Raw genomic sequence first — 24523 nt, forward strand, 5'->3', positions numbered from 1 at the left:
GGGTTGCAAAGAGTGCAGACAACTGAGCAACTAACACTTTCAAAATTTCTGGGTCATCTTCAGCTTTTGCCTGCTGTGTATTCCCTCCTTTTCTGTGGTGCAGTTTTGAGATGCAGCAAAAAGAAGAGAAGCAAACGGCAAAGGAGAAAAGGAAAGATATACCCATCTGAGTGCAGAGTTCCAAAGAATAGCAAGGAGAGATAAGAAAGCATTCCTCCGTAATCAATGCAAAGAAATAGAGGAAAACAATAGAATGGGAAAGACTAGATATCTCGTCAAGAAAATTAGAGATACCAAGGGAATATTTCATGCAAAGATGGGCACAATAAAGGACAGAAATGGTGTGGACCTAAGAGAAGCAGAAGATATTAAAAAGAGGTGGCAAGAATACACAGAAGAACTACACAAAAAAGATCTTAATGACCCTGATAACCATGATGGTGTGATCACTCACCTAGAGCCAGACATCCTGGAATGTGAAGTCAAGTGGGCCTTAGGAAGCATCACTATGAACAAAGCTAGTGGAGGTGATGGAATTCCAGTTGAGCTATTTCAAATCCTCAAAGATGATGCTGTGAAAGTGCTGCACTCAATATGCCAACAAATCTAGAAAACTCAGCAGTGGCCACAGGACTGGAAAAGGTCAGTTTCATTCCAATCCCAAACAAAGGCAATGTCAAGAATGTTCAAACTACCACACAATTGCACTCATCTCACACGCTAGCAAAGTGAAAGTGAAAGTGACTCAGCCATGTCTGACTCTTTGTGACCCCAGTCCATGGAATTCTCGATGCCAGAATACTGGAGTGGGTAGCCTTTCCCTTCTCCAGGGGATCTTCCAACCTAGAGATCAAACCCAGATATCCCGAATTGCAGGCATATTCTTTACTAGCTGAGCCACAAGGGAAGGCCAAAAATACTGGAGTGGGTAGCCTATCCCTTTTCCAGCAGATCTTCCCAACCCAGGAATCAAACTGGGGTCTCCTGCATTGCAGGCGGATTCTTTACCAACTGAGCTATCAGGGAAGCCCTGCGCTAGCAAAGTAGTGCTCAAAATTCTCTAAGCGAGGCTTCAACAGTATGTGAACTGAGAACTTACAGATGTTCAAGCTGGATTTACAAAAGGCAGAGGAACCAGAGATCAAATTGTCAACATCCGCTGGATCATCAAAAAAGCAAGAGAATTCCAGAAAAACATCTACTTCTGCTTTATTGACTATACCAAAGCCTTTGACTGTGTGGATCACAACAAACTATGGAAAATTCTTAGAGATGGAAATACCAGACTACCTTACCTGCCTCCTGAGAAATCTATATGCAGGTCAAGAAGCAATAGTTAAAACCAGACATGGAACAACGGACTGGTTGAAAATTGGGAAAGGAGTACATCGAGGCTGTATACTGTCACCCTGCTTATTTAACTTATATGCAGAGTACATCATGAGAAATGCCAGGCTGGATGAAGCACAAACTGGAATCAAGACTGCTGGGAGAAATATCAATAACCTCAGATATAAAGATGACACCACCATTATGGCAGAAAGTGAAGAAGAACTAAAGAGCCTCTTGATGAAAGTTAAAGAAGAGAGTGAAAAAGTTGGCTTAAAGCTCAACATTCAGAAAACTAAGATCATGGCATCTGGTCCCATCACTTCTTGGCAAATAGATGGGGAAATAATGGAAACAGTGACAGACTTTATTTTTGGGGGCTCCAAAATCACTGCAGATGGTGACTGCAGCCATGAAATTAAAAGACATTTGCTCCTTGGAAGAAAAGTTACGACCAACCTAGACAGCATATTAAAAAGCAGAGACATTACTTTGCTGTCTAGTCAAAGCTATGGTTTTTCCAGTAGTCATGTATGGATGTGAGAGTTGGACTGTAAAGAAAGCTGAGTGCTGAAGAATTGATGCTTTTGAACTGTGGTGTTGGAGAAGACTCTTGAGCGTCCCTTGGACTGCAAGGAGATCCAACCAGTCCATCCTAAAGGAACTTAGTCCTGAATATTCATTGGAAGGACTGATGCTGAAGCTGAAACTCCAATACTTTGGCCACCTGATGCGAAGAACTGACTCATTGGAAAAGATCCTGATGCTGGGAAAGATTGAAGGCAGGAGGAGAAGGGGATGACAAAGGATAAGATGGTTGGATTGCATCACCAACTGGATGGACGTGAGTTTGAGCAAGCTCTGTGAGTTGGTGATGAACAGGAAGCCTGGTGTGCTGCAGTCTGTGGGGGTCTCAAAGAGTCAGACAAAACTGAGCAATTCAACTGGACTGAAAATCTGATTATAAATTCTGAGTGTGTGTTTTGTTTTACACAACATGCTAGCTTTATTCATGCCTGACTTTTTGCAACCCCACGGGACTGTAGCCCACCAAGCTCCTCTGTCCAGGGGATTCTCCACTGGAGTGGGTTGCATTTCCTTCTCTAGGGTATCTTCCCAACCTAGGGATTGAACTCACATCTCTTACATCTCCTGCATTGGCAAGTGGGTTCTTTTCCACTAGGGCCACCTGGAAAGCCACAACATTTTGGTCTAATTTGGGAGGTGATGTGAAACAAAGACCTTGAAAAAGGCAAAGGTGTAGTCCAGGGCAGGGACATGTGAGTTCAGGGTAGGACTTTTTGGTGCTTTACTTTAGGTTCTTTCCTAAGTCCCCTCTGTATGCCCCCTTGGCAATAATATGAGTAAACTCTATCCTTGAAGAGTTTTCTGTTCAAAAAGACTTTGTTTGGGGGGGAGGATTATAAACTGAATCTGTCTAGTTATTCTTCCTGCTTCTTCGCTTTGCTACATGATTCCTTCAAAATGGGTGTCTTGTTTCTTGACATTTATCTAGCTCAATTTTCTTCACTTTTCCTCAATCCAAGGTTTAAGAAGTGTGTCTCACCCCTCCCAGGTGCATGGAAAATCATCATTGTCTTTGGGTTATGGCAGCAACTCTCAAAATACAGTCTTCAATGAGATAAAAACTATTTTCTTAGTAATACTAAGACACAATCTGACTCATTCTCTCATGAATGTACAGAGTATGAACTATTTATTGATATAGTTTCAGATTCCACACTACAACCAACCTTTAGAAACTGTATTTGTCAAGTCTGGTGTAGTATCAAAGAATAATAGCCACAATTATCTCAAAAGGCTGCGAAAATGCTCCTCCCTTTTCCAACTACATATCTGCATGATTCTCTTCATATACTTATGCCAAACAATATGTCACAATAGATTGAAAAGAGAAGCAGATATGAGAATTCAACTGTCTTCTAAGCCAGATACAAAAGATATTTGTAAAATATATAAACAATGCTGCTTTTATCACTATTTTTTGGAGGGGAAATTAAAATTATCTCTCATAAAATTATTATTTATGTTAATATAAAAAGTTTTATTGTCATTCTAAACTGAATCAAGAATACATTTTTTTAAAATTCTCAGTTCTAATTTTTTATACCATAAATATTGATAGATATATTCCACCTAAAAAAATCACCTAAACAGATACACCTGTATCTGTATCTTTGAGCCAAACTGTTAGAACACAGTTGCAAGTCAGAATTAATAAAAATCCAGGGCTAATCTGGATTTTTTTTTTCCCAAAGATCTGCCATACTTGTTACTTGGCATTTGCCTGGCTTATTGCTCTTATAAAACAGGGAGCTTCTACATTGTTTACAACTCTTTCAGGAGGAATTATAAATTCTTGTTGTTATTTGATTTCTAATCTTTTGCCCCCCATAGTTTAACTGTATACTGTTTTTCTCTTCTTTTTCCCAGATGATTTCAAATACAATACCTGAAAAAGACATTCTACTCCAGATGTATCTGTTAAATTAATGATGGGTAGGATAATTTTTAATCACTCTTCAGCAGGTTCCCTAAAGCCTTCTTTTTTGATCCTCAAGCAAATCCCTGCTCCCTCTGTGTACCCTAGACCAAAAGAATGTTTAAATTCTGAATTAAAAACTCTGGGTAAAGTCCAGGCATGGATCAGCTTGAAGACTTCCTCTAGATGACTGGTATGCAGCCAGTGTTATGAATTTCTGGGAGCCACTTCAGATAAAGAAAATATTTTTATTTATCATGGTACCCAGCAGTACCAGCCCCAAATCCAGAGTTAAGAAGATTGTCACTTGTATGTTCCATTCAATCCCTCTTAACATTTTATTACCATTTGATTGAAGATCAATTTTCCATTACTAGGGATAGACAATACTAGGCTAGGAGAAGACTCCTCAGGGTCATCCCGATTATATAATAATTGTATGATGTGTCCAGTAGACCTAGCATGGCCTCTTGGTATTTTCATGTTTGTGAAATAATGGGCTAGGCTAAATAAAAGTTGGGGCTCTTCCTGGTGGCTCAGCAGTAAAGAATCTGCCTGCCAATGCCTGACAATGCAGGAGATGTGAGTTCAATCCCTGGGTTGGGAAGATCACCTGGCGAAAGAAATGGCAAACCACTCCAGTATTCTGGCCTGGAAATCCCATGGACAGAGAAACCTGGCAGGCTACAGTCTATGGGATCACAAAAAGTCAGACACCACTTAGTGACTAAACAACAACAACAAATAAGGGTTAAGTTTCCTCCAGACTTAGAATTTTGAGCACTAAATGGAAGTGCACTATTTGGGCACATGGTACCATAGAAAAAGAAATCAATATTTATTAATTTTTTCAAGTTCAATGCTGTCTTATATATACTCCCAATAACCTTACAAAATAGGCTTTGTTCCTGTATTGAAGGTAAGGAAACTGAGGTGTAATATTTGGTGATTTTGTATACAATTTTTAATCCAAGTAAGTCCAAGTCCAGAGCCCAGTCTCCTCTCTCACCACCCTTTACCAACATGGGTGATCAATACTTGTCAATTTGAGGTAATGGACCTGCAAATTGAAAGTCAAAGAAAAAAGTTTTATGTTCTTTTGTGGTTCACAGTCTTGGCTATGGATGAATATTATAAAGAAAGTGAAAGCGAAGCCGCTCAGTCGTGTCAGACTCTGCGACCCCATGGAATGTAGCCTACCAGGCTCCTCTGTCCATGGGATTTTCCAGGCAAGAGTACTGGAGGGGGTTGCCATTTCCTTCTCCAGGGGATCTTCCCAACCCAGGGATCGAACTCTGCTCTCCCGCATTGCAAGCAGATGCTTTACCATCTGAGCCACCAGGGAAGCCCCTAGAACAGTAGATGCTGGGATCTTTTTTTTTTTTGATGCTGGGATCTTAACCCCTAAACAGTGAATCCACAGTTCTAGAGAGGAGCCCAGACATGGGTAATTTCAAATTTTCTCTCCTGACACATATGGGTATTGAAGTGAGAATAACCAGTCTGTGTTCAGAACATTTAGGAATAAGAACTTGCAAAGCACTATAAAAATGACAGCAGTTGCTCAATATGGTGGAATTCTGCACATTTTTTTCCTTTCTGTTTTCATATGTTTTATTACAACATTCTTTGTATACTAAACTTGGAAAATATTAGCTATGCATGCATGGGTGTTCAGTCGCTTCAGTCATGTCTGACTCTTTGAGACCCCATGGACTGCAGCCTGCCAGATTCCTCTGTCCATGTGATTATCCTGGCAAGAATATTGGAGTGGGTTGCCATTTCCCCCTCCAAAAATATTAACTATAATTGTTTATAAGAAAAACAAATGCCTTCTGAATGGAGACCAAGTAGCAAGAGAGAGTGTGCCTGGACAGGGAGATGGAGAGGGAGCTGTGATGAATGTGGACAGAGAAATGTTATCACAAGGAAGCCCTTTGTCCTGTCACCCCCTCCTCCAACTCTGTCCAATTCCAGCCCACAGCCAAGCATTCGCCTTGGTACCTCTGTGAGGAAGGACGGTGGGGCTGTGAACTCTGCAAAGCCAAGTGTGCCCTTGACAGACACAGGCACTGTGTGTGATGAGAGGGAACAGGAGGGATGCTTTCCCTTTTGAAACTTCCATCTCCTTTAAGCCACTCAACAACCTTACAAAGTCAATATTTATATTAAGGCAAGGATCTAGAAAATTTGGAACCCTCAAACATTTGGTGGGGATGTAAAATGGCTCAGCCACAGTGGAAAACATTTTGGTAGTTCATCAAAAAGTTAATTATAGAGTTACTGTCTGACCCGGCTATGTACTCCCCCAAACTGAAAACAGGTACACAAAGAAGTACATATACAAGAATGTTCATAGCAACATTATTCACAAAAGCCAAAATGTGAAAACAGATCAAATGTCCTTCAATGGGTGAATGAATAAACAAACTGTGGTATATACATACAGCAGAATATAGATGCAAATTTAGGTATAAAGTGAAATGAAAAAAAAAAAAAGAAAAAAAAAAGAGAAAAAAAAAAAAATGAAAGAAAAAAAAAAAGAAAAAAAAAAAAATAAAAAAAATAAAGTGAAATGAAGTACTGATACATATTACAACATGAATGAACCTCAGAAGCAGTATGCATAAGTGAAAGAAGCCAGACAAAGGTCACATACTGTATCATTCCAATTATATAAAATATTCTAAATAGACAAATTCACTTAGAGAGAATGCAGATTAGTGATGGCCAGATACTCAGGAGAGTAGTGGGAAGAAACTGCTTAAAGGGTAAGGGATCTAACTTTAGAGTGATGGAAATATTTTAGAATCAGATATGTGTGGTGGTTGCAAAACATTGGAAAGAAAAATAATAAACATAATTTAAATAAAAAAATTATTGACTGTGGGAAAGAAAATACAAAATATTATAGCAGTATGAAGTATAGGATATTTGATCGATTAATTTGGCTATTATGAATGTAATATAATGATATTTTTTTAAGAATCAATATTTATTTTACAAATAAAATGAGTACATTTTTATAGAGTTGAAACTGAAAATGTTATGATCAGAGCTTTCCTGGTGGCTCAGTGGTAAAGAATCCACTGGCCACTGCAAAGGACACAGGTTCAATCTCTGATTCAGGAGAATCCTGCACGCTGAGGAGCAACTGGGCCCATGCACCACAACTATTGAGCTTATGCCCTAAGACTGGGAATCGCAATTACTGAGCCCATGTGCCACAACTATTGAATCTCAAGCACCCTAGAGCCTGTCCTCTGCAACAAGAGAAGCCACCGCAATGAGAAGCCCATGCACCACAACTAGAGAGTAGCCCTCACTCGCCACAACTAGAAAAAAGCCCCTGCAGCAATAAAGACCCAGCACAGCCAAAAATAAATAAATAAAATAAAATAAATGTTAAAAAAAAGTTATGCTCTACAGATTAAAGGAACAGAATAGAGAGCCCAGAAGTAAACACACACACCTACAGACAATTAATCTTTGATAAAAGAGGGAAGAACATACAATGGGGAAAAGACAGTCTGTTCAGTAAGTGGTGCTGGGAAAGTAGAAGCTGCATGTAAATCAATGAAGTTAAAACACTCCCTCAGACCATACAAAAAATAAATTCAAAATGGCTTAAAAACTTAAATATAAACATGACACCATAAAACTCCTAGAAGAAAATATAGGCAAAACATTCTTTGACATAAATTGTACCAATGTTTTCTTAGATCAGTCTCCCAAGGCAATAGAAATAAAAACAAACAAATGGAACCTAAGCAAACTTACAAGTCTTTGTACAGCAAAGGAAATCATAAAACAGAAAGACAGTCTACAGACTGAGATATATTATTTGCAAATGATGTGATTGACAAGGGCTTAATTTCCAAAATATACAAACAGCTCCTACAATTCAACAACAACAACAAGAAAAAACAACCTAATACAAAAATTGGCAGAAGACCTTAATAGGCATTTCTCCAAAGAAGACATACAGATGACCAACAGGCATGAAAAGATGCTCAGCATTGCTAATTATTAGAGAAACGGAAGGCAAAATGAGATACCACTTTACACCAGTCATAATGGGGATCTTAAAAAGTCTAAAAATAATAAATGCTGAAGAAGGTGCGTACAAAAGGGAACTCTCCTATAGTATTGGTGGGAGTGCAAATTGGCACAACCACTATGGAAAACAGTATGTAGGTTCCTCAAAAAATTAAAAGTAGAGCTGTCATATGATCTAACAATCTACTCCTGGGTATATATCCAGACAAAACTATAATTTGAAAAGATATATGTACCCCTATGATCATAGCAGCACTATTTACAATAAGCAAGACATTAAACAACCTAAAATGTCCATTCTTCCAGTTGGGTCACCAAATTGTAAATGGAGTTGAGTTTCAAAAAGATAGGCATGTATATACATACAGTGGACTACCATTCAGCCTTAAAAAAAGAATGAAATAATGCCATTTGAAGAAACATGGATAGACTTCAGGATTATTATACTAAGTAAAGTAAGTCAGAGAAATACAAACATCATGACATCACTTATATGTGGAATCTAAAATATTATACAAATGAATTTATTTACAAAACAGAAACAGACTGACAGACGCAAGACAAACCCCAATACTTTGGCCACCTGATGCAAAGAACTGACTCATTTGAAAAGACCCTGATGCTGGGAAAGACTGAAGGCAGGAGCACTATTTTCAATAGCCAAGATATAGAAACAACTTCAGTGTCCATCAATAGATGAATGGGACAAAGTTATGGTTACCAAAGGGGAAGGGTGTGGGAGGTATAAATTAGGAGCTTGGGATTAGCAGACACAAACTGAACTAAAGCACTTTTGCCTTCATGGAGTCCTTACCTTTATAAAAATATTGACATTTATATTTTCCAATTGTGCTGGTGTACAGACAAGTCTATTAATACTACATGTTAAAATATTTTCTTTGGTACACCTGAACCTAACACAACATTGTAAATCAATTACCAAAAAAAAAAAAAAGAGCATCTCTCCAGAAGACTCAGTTAAGAAGCTGAACTGAAAATCAGAAAAGAATTTTTTTTTAAATATTTTCTTTGAACTCAATGTTCACTTTTTCCTGACTTTAAAAGAAATGAAAACATTTTCATTGTGGGTTCTTAGCACTGTGCCTCATGGAGAAGGCATACCTGGCCAGGTGTGAGCACATTCAAGTAGTGTCCATGGCAAGAACTCACAAATGATAGTCATATTTTTTTTCTCACCTTTTCAATCTAGGGTCTAACAGAATCTCTTTTTTTAGAATTTGAAATGCAGGTTTGAGAATGTAAACTTTTGATCCTTAATTTTCCACTTTGTCGGTTGCCTCTCAATTCCTCAGTGTACTCACTGCTTTCAACCCATTTGATGGGTTAAAAAAAAAAAAGGATGCAATAGTCAAGAAGATACTTTATAATTTCCAGATACAGTAGTATATTGCCATATTTATTTTCTGTCATTTTAGAAAAGTGAGGGCCGTACCTCTTGGTCCCATGCGCTTCCTATACAAGTTCATAGCAGAATTATAACACAGTCCTTCATAGACACATTATGTTCTACTTTAAGACAAATATCTCTGGAAGCAGTGGGAAGGAGAGCTAGAGTGTGAACTGTTGAGAAGCAGGGAACAGTGAGAAGGTGGAGATGATGCTGTATCTGCAGGGATGCCCAGACATTTGCAGGGTAAGCTCTGCAGGAAGTGGTACCAACCACATGAGAAGATAAGGGAGGGGGAGCAGGTGGGATGGTTCCCCTCATGTGGAACAAGTCTCACTCATGGACTCACCCTCTAACACAGCTTCCAAGTTTAGAAATACTCTCAGCCATGCCTTCTAGGCTTCGCGGGTGGTGCTAGTGGTAAAGAAAGAATCTGCCTGCCAATGCAGGAGACATAAGAGACACATGTTCGATCCCTGGGTGGGGAAGATTCCCTGGAGGAGGGCACAGCGACCCACTCTAGTATCTTTGCCTGGAAAAATCCCATGGACTGAGTAGCCTGGGGAGCTACAGTCCATGAGGTCGCTGAGTCAGACACGACTGAGCAATTTAGCATGTACGCACGCACATGCCCTCTCTGGCATATGCCACACATAGCTGGTCCTTAAGTTCTCTGTGCCCAGGCCAGAGTACCTGTGCATCACTGTGGCTCCTGGTGTATTCTATCTCCTAACCAATCTTCTGCTACTAATTTTTCCATATGCCATTTGGCTCTCTGCACTGCTCCCAAAATTATCTTTCAGAAAAAAGCAATCAACTGAACTCTGCCACTTTGCTTTGAAACCTCTTTGACTCCATTTTGCCTGGAGAATGCATTCCAAATCTTCTTGTTATATTCCCAAGGCCCTTAACAATTGGTCCAACCTCCCTGGAAGTTAGCTATTTCTCACACACATATGAGTGATTATTTTTCAGATGGATATAGATGCTGTTGAGATGAAGAAAATAAAATCTCATTTCAAAGCTTTACTGAACTCATATTGGTTTTATTCATGTATTTTTCAATCAATAGAATACAAAATCATATAACTGTTATCATGTGGAGTTACAATTTTCTGATGTTTAAAAAACATCATACTTGAAAAGTTGAGAGTCAACATATCTTATGTTTTTTTAAGTCATTTTCCAATTTTCGTCACTTATTCAACTTTTAAAGGCAGGGGCATTCCAAGGATGTAGTCATTGAGAACAATGGTATATATGGGCTAAAAAATAAATTTGGTTTTGTATTAGTGTGAGCATATGTGTGTGTGTGTGTATATAGTGTGGGTGACAATGGGTGGTAAAAGGAGATTAGTCTAGGGTTTATATAAATAGACTAGATATTATACTTTATTTTCAATAATTCAATTAAAACAAGCCTGGCTCCCTTGGTAGGTTTTGATAAGGGAACTGGAGTAAAGGAATCTCAATTATAGTATAGTACAATTTAAGCTTCCATAATGTCCTGTCATAAAAAGCAAAGATGAAAACTGTTATCCTCCTCACGAAGTCACTAGCTCTTCAGCATCATTAGGATGCCATCTTGTATTGGAGGATCTCTCATTCAGTTCAGTCGTTCAGTCGTGTCTGACTCTTTGTGACCCCATGGACTGCAGCACGCCAGGCTTCCCTGTCAGTCACCAACTCCCAGAGCTTACTCAAACTTATGTCCATTGAGTCAGTGATGCCATCCAACCATCTCATCCTCTGTCATCCCCTTCTCCTCCTGCCTTCAATCTTTCCCAGCATCAGGCAGGGTCTTTTCCAATGAGTCAGTTCTTCGAATCAGGTAGCCAATGTATTGGAGTTTCAGCTTCAGCATCAGTCCTTCCAATAATTTCCTTTAGGATGGACTGGTTGGATCTCCTTCCTGTCCAAGGGACGCTCAAGAGTCTTCTCCAACACCACAGTTCAAAAGCATCAGTTCTTCGGCACTCAGCTTTCTTTATAGTCCAACTCTCACATCCATACATGACCACTGGAAAAACCATAGCTTTGACTAGATGGACTTTTGTTGGCAAGGTAATGTCTCTGCTTTTTAATATGCTGCCTAGGTTGGTCATAGCTTTTCTTCCAAGGAGCAAGCGTCTTTTAATTTCATGGCTGCAGTCACCCTCTGCAGTGATTTTGGAGCCCAGAAAAATAGTTTGTCACTGTTTCCATTGCTTCCCCATCTATTTACCATGAAGTGATGGAGCTGGATGCCATGATCTTAGTTTTCTGAATGTTGAGTTTCAAGCCAATGTTTTCACTCTCCTTTTTCATGTTCATCAAGATGCTCTTTAGTTCTTCTTCACTTTCTGCCATAAGGGTGGTGTCATCTGCATATCTGAGGTTTTGATATTTCTCCTGGCAATCTTGATTCCAGTTTGTACTTCATCCAGCCTGGCATTTCGCATGATGTACTCTGCATATAAATTAAATAAGCAGGGTGACAATATACAGCCTTGACGTACTCCTTTCCCTATTTGGAACCAGACTGCTGTTCCATGTCCAGTTCTAACTGTTGCTTCCTGACCTGCATACAGATTTCTCAGGAGGTAGGTCAGGTGGTCTGGTATTCCATCTCTTGAGGAATTTTCCAGTTTGCTATGATCCACACAGTCAAAGGCTTTGGCATAGTCAATAAAGCAGAAATAGATGGTTTTCTGGAATTCTCTTGCTTTTTCAATGATCCAGTGGATGTTGGCAATTTCATCTCTTGTTCCTCTGCCTTTTCTAAATCCAGCTTGAACATCTGGAAGTTCATGGTTCACATGCTGTTGAAGCCTGGCTTGGAGAATTTTGAGCAGTACTTTGCTAGCGTGTGAGATGAGTGCAATTGTGCGGTAGTTTGAGCATTCTTTGGCATTGCCTTTCTTTGGGATTGGAATGAAAACTGACCTTTTCCAGTACTGTGGCCACTGCTGAGTTTTCCAAATTTGCTGGCATATTGAGTGCAGCACTTTCACAGCATCATCTTTTAGGATTTGAAATAGCTCAACTGGAATTCCATCACCTCCACTAGCTTTGTTCATAGTGACGCTTCCTAAGGCCCACTTGACTTTGCATTCCAGAATGTCTGGCTCTAGAATAAGGAAGTGGTGACTAGAAGTAGACTCTGGGTTTAAATGGATTTAGCTTCAAATCCTGGCAACACTGTTGGTAGCTCCATGACCTTGAACAAGTAACTTAGAGCTCTGAGTCTAATTTTTCCTCTATGACACAAATAACAGGTCCATTGTACAACATTATGACTTTAAATGAAATTAAGTTGTTCTTAATTTGTAGATATTAATGTTGTAGATAACTAATTTGTTAATTAATTTGTTGTAGATATTAATTTGTTGTAGATATTAATGTCTTCTTTTCTTTCCCTGTTGCTAAAATAACCACGCTTCCAAATATCTCATATATGTTTAAGTCTTCCCCTGTGTCTGGAAAGATCCTTAGGGCCTATTTATACCACCTTACTTAGTTCTCAGATATGGAACCCAGGTCAAGAGGTCAAGTAAGTTTCCTGTCATAGTATTGTCAAGTGATAATATTTGGAATAACCACAAAGGTAAATAAGGATAAAGTAAATAAAGAGCTTTTGAGAGTTGCTAAAGTTATCAAGGCCATCAGAAGTAAAACAAACAAACAAAAACCACATGTGTATCAGAGAAAGGATTTTCTCCAAAAATATGTGTCAGAACCAGGAAGGAAGAAAGCAGACACCAAACATCCCCCTGCCCTTGTGCCTACTGTTGTTGGAGACGGTTACCTCAATGTCTCTCACTTTCTGCAGGTCTTGCGAACAGTCACTGACTGCCTTTGCATTAGCTATCTTTTCAAAAACACTTGTATAGTGAACAGTCTTGGGAAAGAAAGATCGTTCCTCCCTCTAGAGCAAAGGGAGATTTTGCTTGCTAACTTCCTTCCCACTATAAAAGACTCAGATTCTCTAAGTTTGTGGCTCCTCTCTGTAACACAACTTACTCTACACGTGCGTAGCTGTCACCTAGCCCTCTTCACTACCCTGTGGGAATTTGGGGTTAGGGAACTGCTGCAAGAAAATGCTGATAGTTGGCTACTGCTAGTACCATAATTAAATCCTTTGTCTCTGATCCAGAGGCATCATATCTTCTGCCAGCATCCATGAAATTGTCTGGTGAACTTGACGTTTGCAAGTAGGGGGAAAATTGCAGACCCTTCATGGGTCTGGACATTTGCTAAGTATAAACAACGATCAATGCTGTCTTTGAGTCCTTGAAGCAGAAACTGTATAATAGGCTCCCCTGACTGCCTCATGCAGACCCCTAGCAACTAAGGCAGACCCAGAAATAGTAATAATAACTACTCTTTTAGTGTCTGGAAACTCTTAGTGCTCTCATTAAAATCCCCTTGGTATCTCTTCTAGCAAGGTCTGTATTCTAATCCCCCAATTTCTGAGGGTCTTGCTTCTAACAGCAGGTACCTGTGACCTTCTCCAGAGGCTTGATTTGGGCACCAGAGCCACCTCGCCTGTGCAGAGCATAGGAAATAGCTGGGCGGGGTGGGGGTGGCGGTTATATTTCTTCCTGGAAACCCTGAAGATAACAATCGACTGAAGAAGAAGTAGGGGAATCCTGATCATTTTCCTCACCGGTGGACAAACTCTGTGGGTATAATTTATGTTCCAGAACTTCCTGTGGGATCAGGAGGAGACTGATGCTTGCCCTGAAATAGCATCTTTGCCTGGCTCTTTTTCCTTCCCTGTCCTGCCTTCCCACTGCCTTCATGGTTTCTCTTTGGGACACATCCTTTATAAATAAATGGTAAATGCTTGGTCTGAGGTCTGCTTCTATGATAACCAATCTAAGAGAGCTAGGATTCTCAATTCTGGCTGTATATTAGAATCAATGGCGGGGGGGGGCGGAGGGTGAGGGGTGAATTTTTAAACCATCGATATCCTGCCCTAGACAAAGCTCCCCAAATGATTCTAAAGTTCATGATTTAGGCCACTTGATGGCCTTTGGGTAGTTCAAGTTCACCCTTTGTTATATTCCCAGCATTCAAATAGGCCTAGCAGAAATCCCATCTAGGAAACTGCCCAGCCCAGGAAATTCTCCAATCTGAAAACTTGGCAGCAATAGGCCTAGTTCAGGCAGCAGAAGAATGATGTTGCTCCTTGGCAGCCCCACTGGCATCTGGGGGAGTTCTGAGATGGGAAGGGCCTACAGGGCTTCTTGAGGAAAAGTTTATATAGCTGGCAAGCAAAAGCAGGCCACTAGTCCCTGCCACCCTGAAAAGACCACTGCTGTCCATGTATGGCTACAAATCCACTTTATAGGGCTACCATGACACCACAGCCATAAAGAGTCTCTTCTCAACAATATCCCATGACTCCTACCAGCAGGCAGCCTAAGGGTGCTGTGGTAGTTAAATTTTATTTGTCAAATTGGCTAAACCATAACACCCAGTCATTTGATAAAACAGTTTAGAGGTTGATGTGAAGAAATTTTGTAGGTGTAATTAATTTCTACAATCAGTTAACTAAGTAAAGCACATTACTTCTGGCAGTGTATTAATAGGTGGGCCTTGTCCAATTAGTTGAAGGCCTTATAAGCAAAAACAGATTTCTGGAGACTTCTGCCTCAAGACTCAAGATAGAAATCTTACCTGAGTTTCTAGCATATTAGCCTGCCCCATCAATCTTAGACTTGTTATTCTCCCACATAATTGCATGAGCCAATACTTTAAGATAAATCTCTTTACAATACACAAATCTCCTACTGGTTCTGTTTCTCTAGAGAACCCTGACTGATACATGTATGTTCCACCATCCTCAGTATCAAAGGCCCCAGGAAAACATGAATATGGCCTTGATTTTAGCCAATTCTTCAGTCATATTTGACCTAGTTGAACTTGACCTAACCAAGTCAAGGATTCCACTTCCAGCTGCCAAGTATATCTCTACCATTATCTATCTCTCCAGTGCCCAACTGCAGCCAGGTGCTCTTCTGCATTCTCTTTACACAGGTAGCTGATTACATAGCTTGACTACCTATCCAGCTCCCATGGAACATGCCTAGAGCCAATCTCTGCCTTCCTTCACACAGAACACCCTCTAACCCCAAGCTACATTTTCCCTCTGCCATCTCCTATCACCCCTTTCCTCCTGGAACCACTGACACAATCCAGTGCTTAGCAAACTTCCAGCCATACAGAGGTGCTAAAAAAAAAAATCTAACGCAGGAAAGGTGGTCATTTAGCAAGCTCAGGAGCTCCAAGAGGATTTCTGAGAACTCTACTGGTGGACCAAAGAAAGTTAGAAAGTCCATCTGCTTCCTCCCACAAGTGGTGGATCACTGGCATCTCAATGGAATGCTGTACTGTTGGGCTCAACTCCTCCACACCTGGGTATGCTCACTGGAGCACAGGTCGAGATTCACCTACAGGCAAACTGTTTCTGCTAAGGGGAGAGGTGTCTACGGCTTCCCTGATGCTGCTGCTGCTGCTGCTAAGTCGCTTCAGTCGTGTCTGACTCTGTGAGACCCCATAGATGGCAGCCCACCAGACTCCTCCATCCCTGGGATTCTCCAGGCAAGAACACTGATGGCTCAGCAGTGGTAAAAAATCTGCCTGCCCATGCAGGAGACACGGGTTCGGTCCCTAGTCCAGGAAGATTCCACATGCTGAGGAGCAACTAAGCCTGGGTGCCACAACTACTGAGCCTGTGCTCTAGAGCCCAGGAGCCTCAGCTACTGAAACCAGAGTACCCTAGAATCTGTGTTCTGCAACAAGAGAAGCCACCGGAATGAGAAGCCCACGCACCGCAACTACAGAGTAGCCCCCTCTCATCACAACTAGAAAAAAGCCCATGCAGCATTGAAGACCCAGGGAAGCCAAAATAAATAAATAAATAAACTTTTTTTAAAAAAAAAGAGGGGGAGAGGAGTCTTAATCTAGAATAAGTAAATGGGTAGGAACAATCATATCTTGTCTTGGCCATCATCCCATCTACCTCCTGTCCCTGTTCTGGTCTCCTTAGTAGCAGACATCTTTGGTCTACATACACAAGGATTCTCACTTATGTCTCCTGTTTGGCCAGCCTTCTGCACCCAGCTCTGTTCTCTTACAAGCTCTCGCTTTGAGATTCTTGACTCTGGAATCAGGGATACACATTTTGGAATCCTGACTTTATCACTTACAAACTAGGTGACAGTAAGCCTTGGTTCCTTCACCTGTCAGGTGGGAGCCACCTAACAACCTTACAGGACTGCTGTAGGTTTAGAGGTGATCAAAGAACTAGTGAGATCTAGCAGAACATCTGACACGGTAAGAGCTTTTAAAATGTCAGCCATTATTATTACCACTGGGGCTTCCCAGTGGCACTAGTGGTAAATGAAGAAGACATAAGATATGGGTTCAATCCTTGGGTCTGGAAGATCTCCTAGAGGAGGGCATGGCAACCCACTCCAGTATTCTTGCCCAGAATCCCACAGAGAGAGGAACCTAGCAGGCTGCAGTCCATAGAGTCACAAAGAGTGGGACACGGCTGAAGTGACTTAGCACACATTATCATTACCGGGCAAAAGTTAACATTTAACATCCAGGCGCCACCACAATTATTTTCATAATTATTTTTTTAAAGACATTTTACACCTGGGTCAGAATAGCCTGCCCACCCTCCAGACTAGAGAACATAAGCAAAGACTTTCCAACTATTCCCATAAGTTTGCACAAACTTAAGAGGGGAAATATTTAAAAAAAAAAAAGAAAAGAAAAACACTACTTAAGGTCATTATATTTTGAAATTTCAATTTTCCTAGCCATTTACAATCTTTAAGCTTCACTCCATATGTGAAAGGAGCTGATTTTTCAGCTTCCCCTTTTGGTAGCTCACAAAAATAATATTTCATGAGAACTCTTTTTTCATAGAAAACTGAATTAATTTCTACGACTATCAGCTCTAAATCCACATTATAAGTAATCTGTGTACAGCTTTATAAAATATTCTCACCCTTTATCTCCAACCAAAGAGTTCCACTTCTATGGGTCTCTGTGTGGCCCAGATGATTACATCTTTTAAAGGCCCTGCTGAAGATTCTGATGACTAACTGACCTTGAACACCACTGACCTACTCTCTGATTACATAACTCAAAACTGTACAGAGGATGTGATGCATAAATAGATGCGGGCTTGTACCAAGGGGGCTGAGGGAAGCCTTCAGCTGTTCTCAGCCAGCTCTCTGCCCACCCCTCCTGCTCCAGGTTCTGCTTGTCTGGATACCTTAGTGCTGACTGCAAATCACCCCATTCCTGTAGGATCCTGGCAGACCTTAAAGAGGCAGAGCCTCTGCTGCCGCTAGGTAGATGCTGCCTCAGACCAGCAGTCCAGAGAAAAAAGGGTCTGCGGAGGAGGGAGCTCTGTGCAGAATAGAAGAAAGGAGCAGAGGTGAGGGGTAAAGCTGCATCTATGCATCTGGCTGTGGAAAAAGAAACATGACTAAACAAGATGGGTTTCCACAGATGACAACAAGCCCCTCCCAGCCATTCAGAGGTTGCCTAGTTCTCTGCACTGTACATAATGCTGCTTTTGCTTTTGTTCACATCTATTTTAGAGGAAATTATTGCCTAGCATTGTCATTTCCCCTGCATCTTATATATGTCCTCACTCCGTGACTGGACATTATTAGTAGATTCTCTCTCCTCCTGTTCTCAGATGTGGTAGCAGGACGCAGTAGTTCACTGGAGCAGATTTGTTGCTCCACAAATCTGTGTTGCATTAATGAATGGAGCACTGGCAGACTGCCCTGCCTATATACCGCCCCCACACTTTACTTTGTCTCCAGGCAAAAATGCATCTCTCCTTCCTCAGGGTCCACAGCATTTGGTACTTTCCTTATGGTTATTCTAGTCTAATCTGTCCTAGAGATGTTGGATTATGTTTGTGTCACCACTGCCAGGCCATGAGCACCTCAGGAAAGTTGGCTGCTTTGTCCACCAGCTCTCAACACAGCACTGGCATTAAGTAGGCTCTTGAATACCTGTTACATTCACTCCAATTTTCTACCTCCATCTTATTTCATTGGCATCTAATTTCTTCATCACTTGGAATAAAATCAATGAACGGGTAAAAATACAGGGTAGGGACCCGTCGTGCAGCTCCTTTCTGATGTCACTGCAGACAACCTATAGGACCTCTCTTGAATTTCCCTATTTGTTCATCAACTGGACACAGGCAGCTCCAAGGACACTTTCAGAGGTTGAAGCACTAAACATAGGAGATAGCTAGAAGCATGGCACTGAAGAAAGCAAATGGACCTGTATAAATTCCCTGCAGATCAATCCTACTTCACAGAAAACTCACCATTGTGTATTTTATTCCCATTTGAAGAACAAAAAAGAGCATCTCAGAGCTTTGATTTATTCAAGGTCAGAGAGCACACTTAGCATTGAAACTCAAACATGTTTGAACCCCCAGGTCACTCTCTCCACACAGTTTCATCAGTGGGAGACTGACCACACAAGACAGTGTCTTTGGGGCGTTGCTGAAGAACTATGACTTCATTAGGATGGAAAATAGTTTTTATCCTCCCTTTTATCACAGGTTGTAATAAAAGACAGAGTTTCACAGTGTGACATTTCTCACTAAATCATGCCTTTTTCCAACTCTGCCTTTATTCCCTTATTGGACCAGGGTCATTTAAAATTTTTTATTTGAATTATTGAGAAGAAAAAAATCATTCCCTGCTTTTTATAGGCTTTAGAGCGTGTATTCCTCCACCATCCTAACTTACAATCTTTCTCAGTTACTCCCTCTCAATACACAGAAAAATAAATTTTTCAGTCCAAGAACACCCTTGAAATTTAGAGTCCATATCTTTGTAATAACTTAGCCTAAGAAAGCTTCTTGAAATAAACTCTGAATCCTGGAAGACATATTTCATGAGAATCGTATCTAGTTGGTTTCCCAATATTTATAATATGAGAATATCTTCCCTACCAAATATAAAAATACATCTCTGCCTGATAATAGTTTTGTTTAAAGTATCCATTGATTGAGAAAACAATCAAAATGATAAAAATTCAAAATGAATTCAGTCAAGTTGGGAAATGTTTGTATTTTCTGCATCTCTATGGCATCTATAATCCATCTGAAAAGTAATCACCTGTACATGCGTGAAAAATAGCTGACTGAAAGATAGGCCAGGTCAATCATCAAGAGCCTTGTGTGGCATACCAAGGAGATTAAAATTTATTTTGCAGGCAATATGGAATCGAAAGAAGTTTTAAAGCAAACTGACAGGACCAGATTGATTTTTTTTCAGCAGATAATTTTGGCAGCAGTGCATGTACACGTGTGCTCAGTTGCTTCAGTCGTGTCCAACTCTTTGCAACTTTATGGACTGTACCCCACCAGGCTCCTTTGTCCATGGGATTTTCCAGGCAAGAATGCTGCACTGGGTTTCCATTCCCTCCTCCAGGTGCTCTTCCCAAAGCAGGGATTGAACCCACGTCACCTGCTTTGCAGGTGGATTCTTTACCACTGAGCCACCAGGGGAGCCCTTTTGGCGGCAGTACAGACAGCCAATTATGAAATGGCAAGAACAGTGCCAGGAGATCAGGAAGGAAGTGGAAAATGACATTGGAGCCACAGTGATGGGAGATGCCTCTGACCTCAACATTGGAGGACTTGGTAAGCCAGCAGTGCAGGAGACAGAGGTCTTTAGAATCAGAAACTTTGAGATTTTTTTTACCTGGAAAATAATAAGGAATACCAGAGGGGGTGTATACTTTTTGAATGGGGTTGGGGTTGGAATTGGTGGAATGGCATGTGAGATTGATCGGAATTAAATGTATTAAGCTTGAAAAAATAGAGTACATTCAAGTAATGTCTCTCCTGCATGCCACTGGATATTAAAGTCTTATAATGAGGAGATCTGAGCTAGATCTTTAGGCAGCTGTAAATGGTAGTTTTTATGACAATAACTTATAAGTCAGATAGCCCTTGGTTCAAATCCACTTATTAACTGGCTTGAGCAAAATCTTGAACTTCTGAGCCTTAGCTTCCTCATTGGAAAATTGGGATAATGCCCATATCAAGGGTTTCTTACTAGAGATTGTAGGATCATAATTTTTTAAATTAAAGACTGTATATATTAGTAACTCTTGTAGGCTTCCCTGGTGGCTCAGACAGTAAAGAATCCACCTACAATGCAGGAGACCCGGGTTTGATCCCAGGGTTGGGAAGATCCTCTGGAAAAGGAAATGGCTACCCACTCCAGTATTCTTGCCTGGAGAATTCCACGGGCAGAGAGAGCTACAGTCCATAGGGGTCACAAAGAATTGGACACAACTCAATGACTAACACACACACATATTAGTAACTTGAATGGCATATGGTAGCAGCTCAACATGTAGCAAGTATTGTTATGTAGATTGCAAGTCACCAGAGGAGTGGTACTATCTCCTGAAATAGTGGAATTTTTCTTGCAGAGCAAAAGAGAGAAAAATAAAAGGCAGGGCCTTAGGGATGCCATGCTAGAGAAAAAACCAAAGGAAGGGCATTGATAAAAAGGCTGAGAAAGCAAGAAGGAAATCAGGAAAAGAGGGTGACTCAGCAATCACTGGAGGAAAGAGCTTCAACAAGAAGGAGGTGGTCTGATTCCTGAAGATTGGGACCAAATATTCATCTTGAATTAATAAGGAAACTATAATGCCCTGAAGAGTGATGTGAAGAATGGCAACTGACTGGGACAGTATTCAAGTGCTTCTAGAACTATGAGAGGTGAATTATCAAAGCCATTATATAATTGCAAGACAGAGAACATAATCTAGATTAAAAATGAGAGCATAACTAACAGAATAGACATTGCCTAAAAAATGATGCATCTATTTGACACACTGGGAGCAATTAATGTCTGCTGTTAAAGTTTCCATTATGGATGCAAGAGAAAAAGTAATTCTTGTGAATTATTATACTGTACACCTGTAATTTATATACTGTTGTATGTCAACAACACGTCAATAAAAATAAACTGAAATAAGTTTCAGAAAAGAATCTTGCAAAGAGTAAAGAGCCTGTTTTACTCAAAAAAGGAATCAAAATTTTGAGTTAAAGAAAATCGTTCCAACAAAAAATGTGCAAATAATCCTCTCATTCATCTAACAGATACAATCCATCAATAACTGCTATTAGCTCTATTTCCAAAATCAACCCCAAATTCAACCCCTTCTATGGTGGCTAACTTCTTTGTTAATTTAGCTAAATTGGAGCTGCATTTCCCAGAATTCTCTTCCCTGTGTGGTTGTGGCTTACATTTTGATGTAAGAGAAAATTGTATGAGATTTCACCGTTCAAAGCAAAACAGCATATTGAGGTGTAAGGTCACTATAGGGTACCCTGTGGCAGTTCACTTTGTTGCCACTGACTTGTCAGTATACCTTGTTGGAGCCTGGAGCTCCTCCAGCTCCCTTCATTATGTCCTCTTCTGTCTTCCCCATGCCCTGGACCTGGTATTGGAGGAAGGTCACCTGCATCATAAAGTTGGAAGCACTAAGAGACAGATGAGATCGCAGTTTGTTCCCACTCTCCCCTGCTTCACAGTCAGCTTTTGTTCCCAACTCCTGGACCTACTGACTTCAGTGGCCTCAGGCCTCCACCAGACACAAAGGCACCAGTTTTCCAGAAAGTGCTCCATCTCTTACCACAACTACATAAGGTCTAAGTCCGGCTTCCCAGGTGGCACTAGTAGTAAAGAATCACCTCCCAAAGCAGAAGACATAAGAGACATGGGTTTGATCCCTGGGTCGGAAGATCCCCTGGAGAAGGGAATGGTTATCCACTCCAGTATTCTTGCCTGGAGAATCCCATGAACAGAGGAGCCTGGTGGGCTACAGTCCATGGAGTCACAAAGAGTCAGACACAACTGATTGACTAACACTTTCACCTTTTCACTTTCAAATCCTATAATAGATCCAATATTTCATACTATGCACAGTGGTTGTTTTCCTGATTGAACCCTCATTGATACTAAAAGTGATTCCAGGGAACAGAAACTTAAGGATGTTTCTCTAAGTTAGCTTTGGGTTATCTGGAACTGATTTCCTAATACAGTTAGGCAGGCAACAGTAGAGGAGAGAGTGGTAGGTTATGCTATGCTAAAGAATTACTTGAAGTATCACCTGGAGACATCAAGGTGATAATGTGTAATCAACTGTTAATAGAAAGCAGGGATTTGAGTGAACTCATCACTACCAAGGAAGATTTTTAGTGAAAGTAAAAATGTTTGTGAGTCAATGAGTGCTTCTAAGTACACTGAAGAATGTGTGGGAAAAAAAACTGATGCACTTAAAGATTAATAACTGTCCTTAAAGATAAGGATATCTTGGACTATAAGACCAGGTTTCCAAAAACGAAACATGAAATTTAATCCTGTGGGTGGCTGAATTACAACACAAATTGAATTCTCAACTTTGCAGGGTTTCTTATGTTAAGATTAGGACATCAATTGAGAAGAAATATGACTTAAAATTTGGGATATGAATATGGGAGCAGATTTCAATGAATCTGGGGACCTTGGAACCCCTAAATTCCTACTGATCCTCCTTTGTCAGTAGAAGCAGCCCTTCCTTCTACCACAGTCTGAGGATGTCAGTCATCCCCCATCAGAAGAACCTATGTCTTCCCCTGAGGTGGTCACCTAGCATCAAACAGTTGATCTTCTTTGAAGATCATGCCTCTCATTACTTCTAGACCAATATCCAGACTCCAGTCCCAGCAGGGCCCAGGAGGTAAGCCATGAAGTGTGATTCACAAGGAGGTCAATGCACACCTCAAGAACTGCAATATTTTGTCAGTATACACTGAAAGAAAGTCAGTAATGTGCAAGAGAATGGATTTTAAATTGTACTGGCTCTGGGAAGAAGAAATGCAGTGTTGGACCCACGAAAATTAGTTAAGTGCGCTAAGCAGAGATTCTGAAATTAGTGTGTTAGCTTGAGCAGCTACAAATGATCCTAAACCTGGAGTAAAAGGGACTTTACAGTAAATGAACTTGAAGTTCATAACCTTCTTGGTATAATGATCAAGGGATCCAAAGGCTTTGGAAAAAAAGACATGCTTAAGTGGATTTACTATGCACTACTTGTTCAGATATCTCTAACTATGTCCCCCAGAATGGTTTAGAGGATACTCCTTCCACTATGGCTTTAAGAAATGCACTGGGGAAGGAATTACAGCATCTATAAGGAGTGCTATGGTGGCTGTTCTCTAAAGGTTAGAAATGAGATGGGAAGTACTGCTATCAAACTGGAGTCTCTGAATTCAACAGGGATAGTAAGATTCTGGGGTGGTAGGAGACAACTGGTAGCATTTAATCACATCGTTTATTTCAAATCCTAAAAGATAATGTTGTTAAAGTGTTGCATTCAATATGTCAGCAAATTTGGAAAACTCAGCAGTGGCCACAGGACTGGAAAAGGTCAGTTTTCATTCCAATCCCAAAGAAAGACAATGCCAAAGAATGTTCAAACTACCGCACAATTGCACTCATCTCACATGCTAGCAAAGTAATGCTCAAAATTCTCCAAGCTAGGCTTCCACAGTATGTGAACCAAGAACTTCCAAATGTTCAAGCTGGATTTAGAAAAAGCAGAGGAACCAGAGGTGAAATTGATAATATCTGCTGGATCACAGAAAAAGCAAGAGAATTTCAGAAAAATATCTACTTCTGCTTCATTGACTACACTAAAGCCTTTGACTTTAGTTTAAAGTAGTTATGTACGGATGACCTTTTTTTTTCCCAGTAGTCATGTCTGGATGTGAGAGTTGGACTATAGAAAAAGCTGAGCACTGAAGAATTGATGCTTTTGAACTCCGATGTTGGAGAAGACTCTTGAGAGTCCCTTGGACTGCAAGGAGAGCCAACCAGTCAATCCTAAAGGAAATCAACCCTGAATAGTCATTGGAAGGACTGATGCTGAAGCTGAAGTTCCAATACTTTGGCCACCTGATGTGAAAAACTGACTCACTAGAAAAGACCCTGATGCTGGGAAAGATTGAAGGCAGGAGGAGAAAGGGTTGACAGAGGATGAGATGTTTGGATGGCATCCCTGACTCAATGGACATGAGTTTGAGCAAGCTCTGGGAGTTGGTGGCTGATGGACAGGGAAACTGGTGTGCTGCAGTCCATGGGCTTGTAAAGGGTCAGACATTACTGAGGAACTGAACT

At 40.6% G+C, this 24523-nt stretch overlaps 1 protein-coding gene across 32 annotated transcripts in view; it reads right to left on the reverse strand.

Annotated features, from left to right (window-relative positions):
• Positions 1 to 24523, reverse strand: part of ASNS (asparagine synthetase (glutamine-hydrolyzing)) — a 164369-nt gene that overhangs the window by 59511 nt on the left and 80335 nt on the right. For 2 of the 32 annotated variants that reach the window (XM_081531583.1, XM_081531593.1), the window contains exon 4: positions 21735 to 21824. The exons of 29 other annotated variants lie outside the window; for them this stretch is intronic. Coding sequence is in view for 1 of the 3 variants with exons in the window: in XM_081531560.1 (XP_081387686.1) it covers positions 3803 to 3815 (13 nt within the window). In the remaining 2 variants the exon portion in view is untranslated. Of the gene's footprint in view, positions 1 to 3802; positions 5183 to 21734; positions 21825 to 23850; positions 24053 to 24523 lie in introns of all 32 variants that reach the window. One more of the 32 variants, XM_081531560.1, reaches the window with a different exon arrangement.

Source organism: Giraffa tippelskirchi, chromosome 10, assembly GCF_054371585.1.
Source record: "Giraffa tippelskirchi isolate mGirTip1 chromosome 10, T2T-mGirTip1v1.2.pri, whole genome shotgun sequence".
In the NCBI taxonomy this organism is placed as follows: domain Eukaryota; kingdom Metazoa; phylum Chordata; class Mammalia; order Artiodactyla; family Giraffidae; genus Giraffa; species Giraffa tippelskirchi.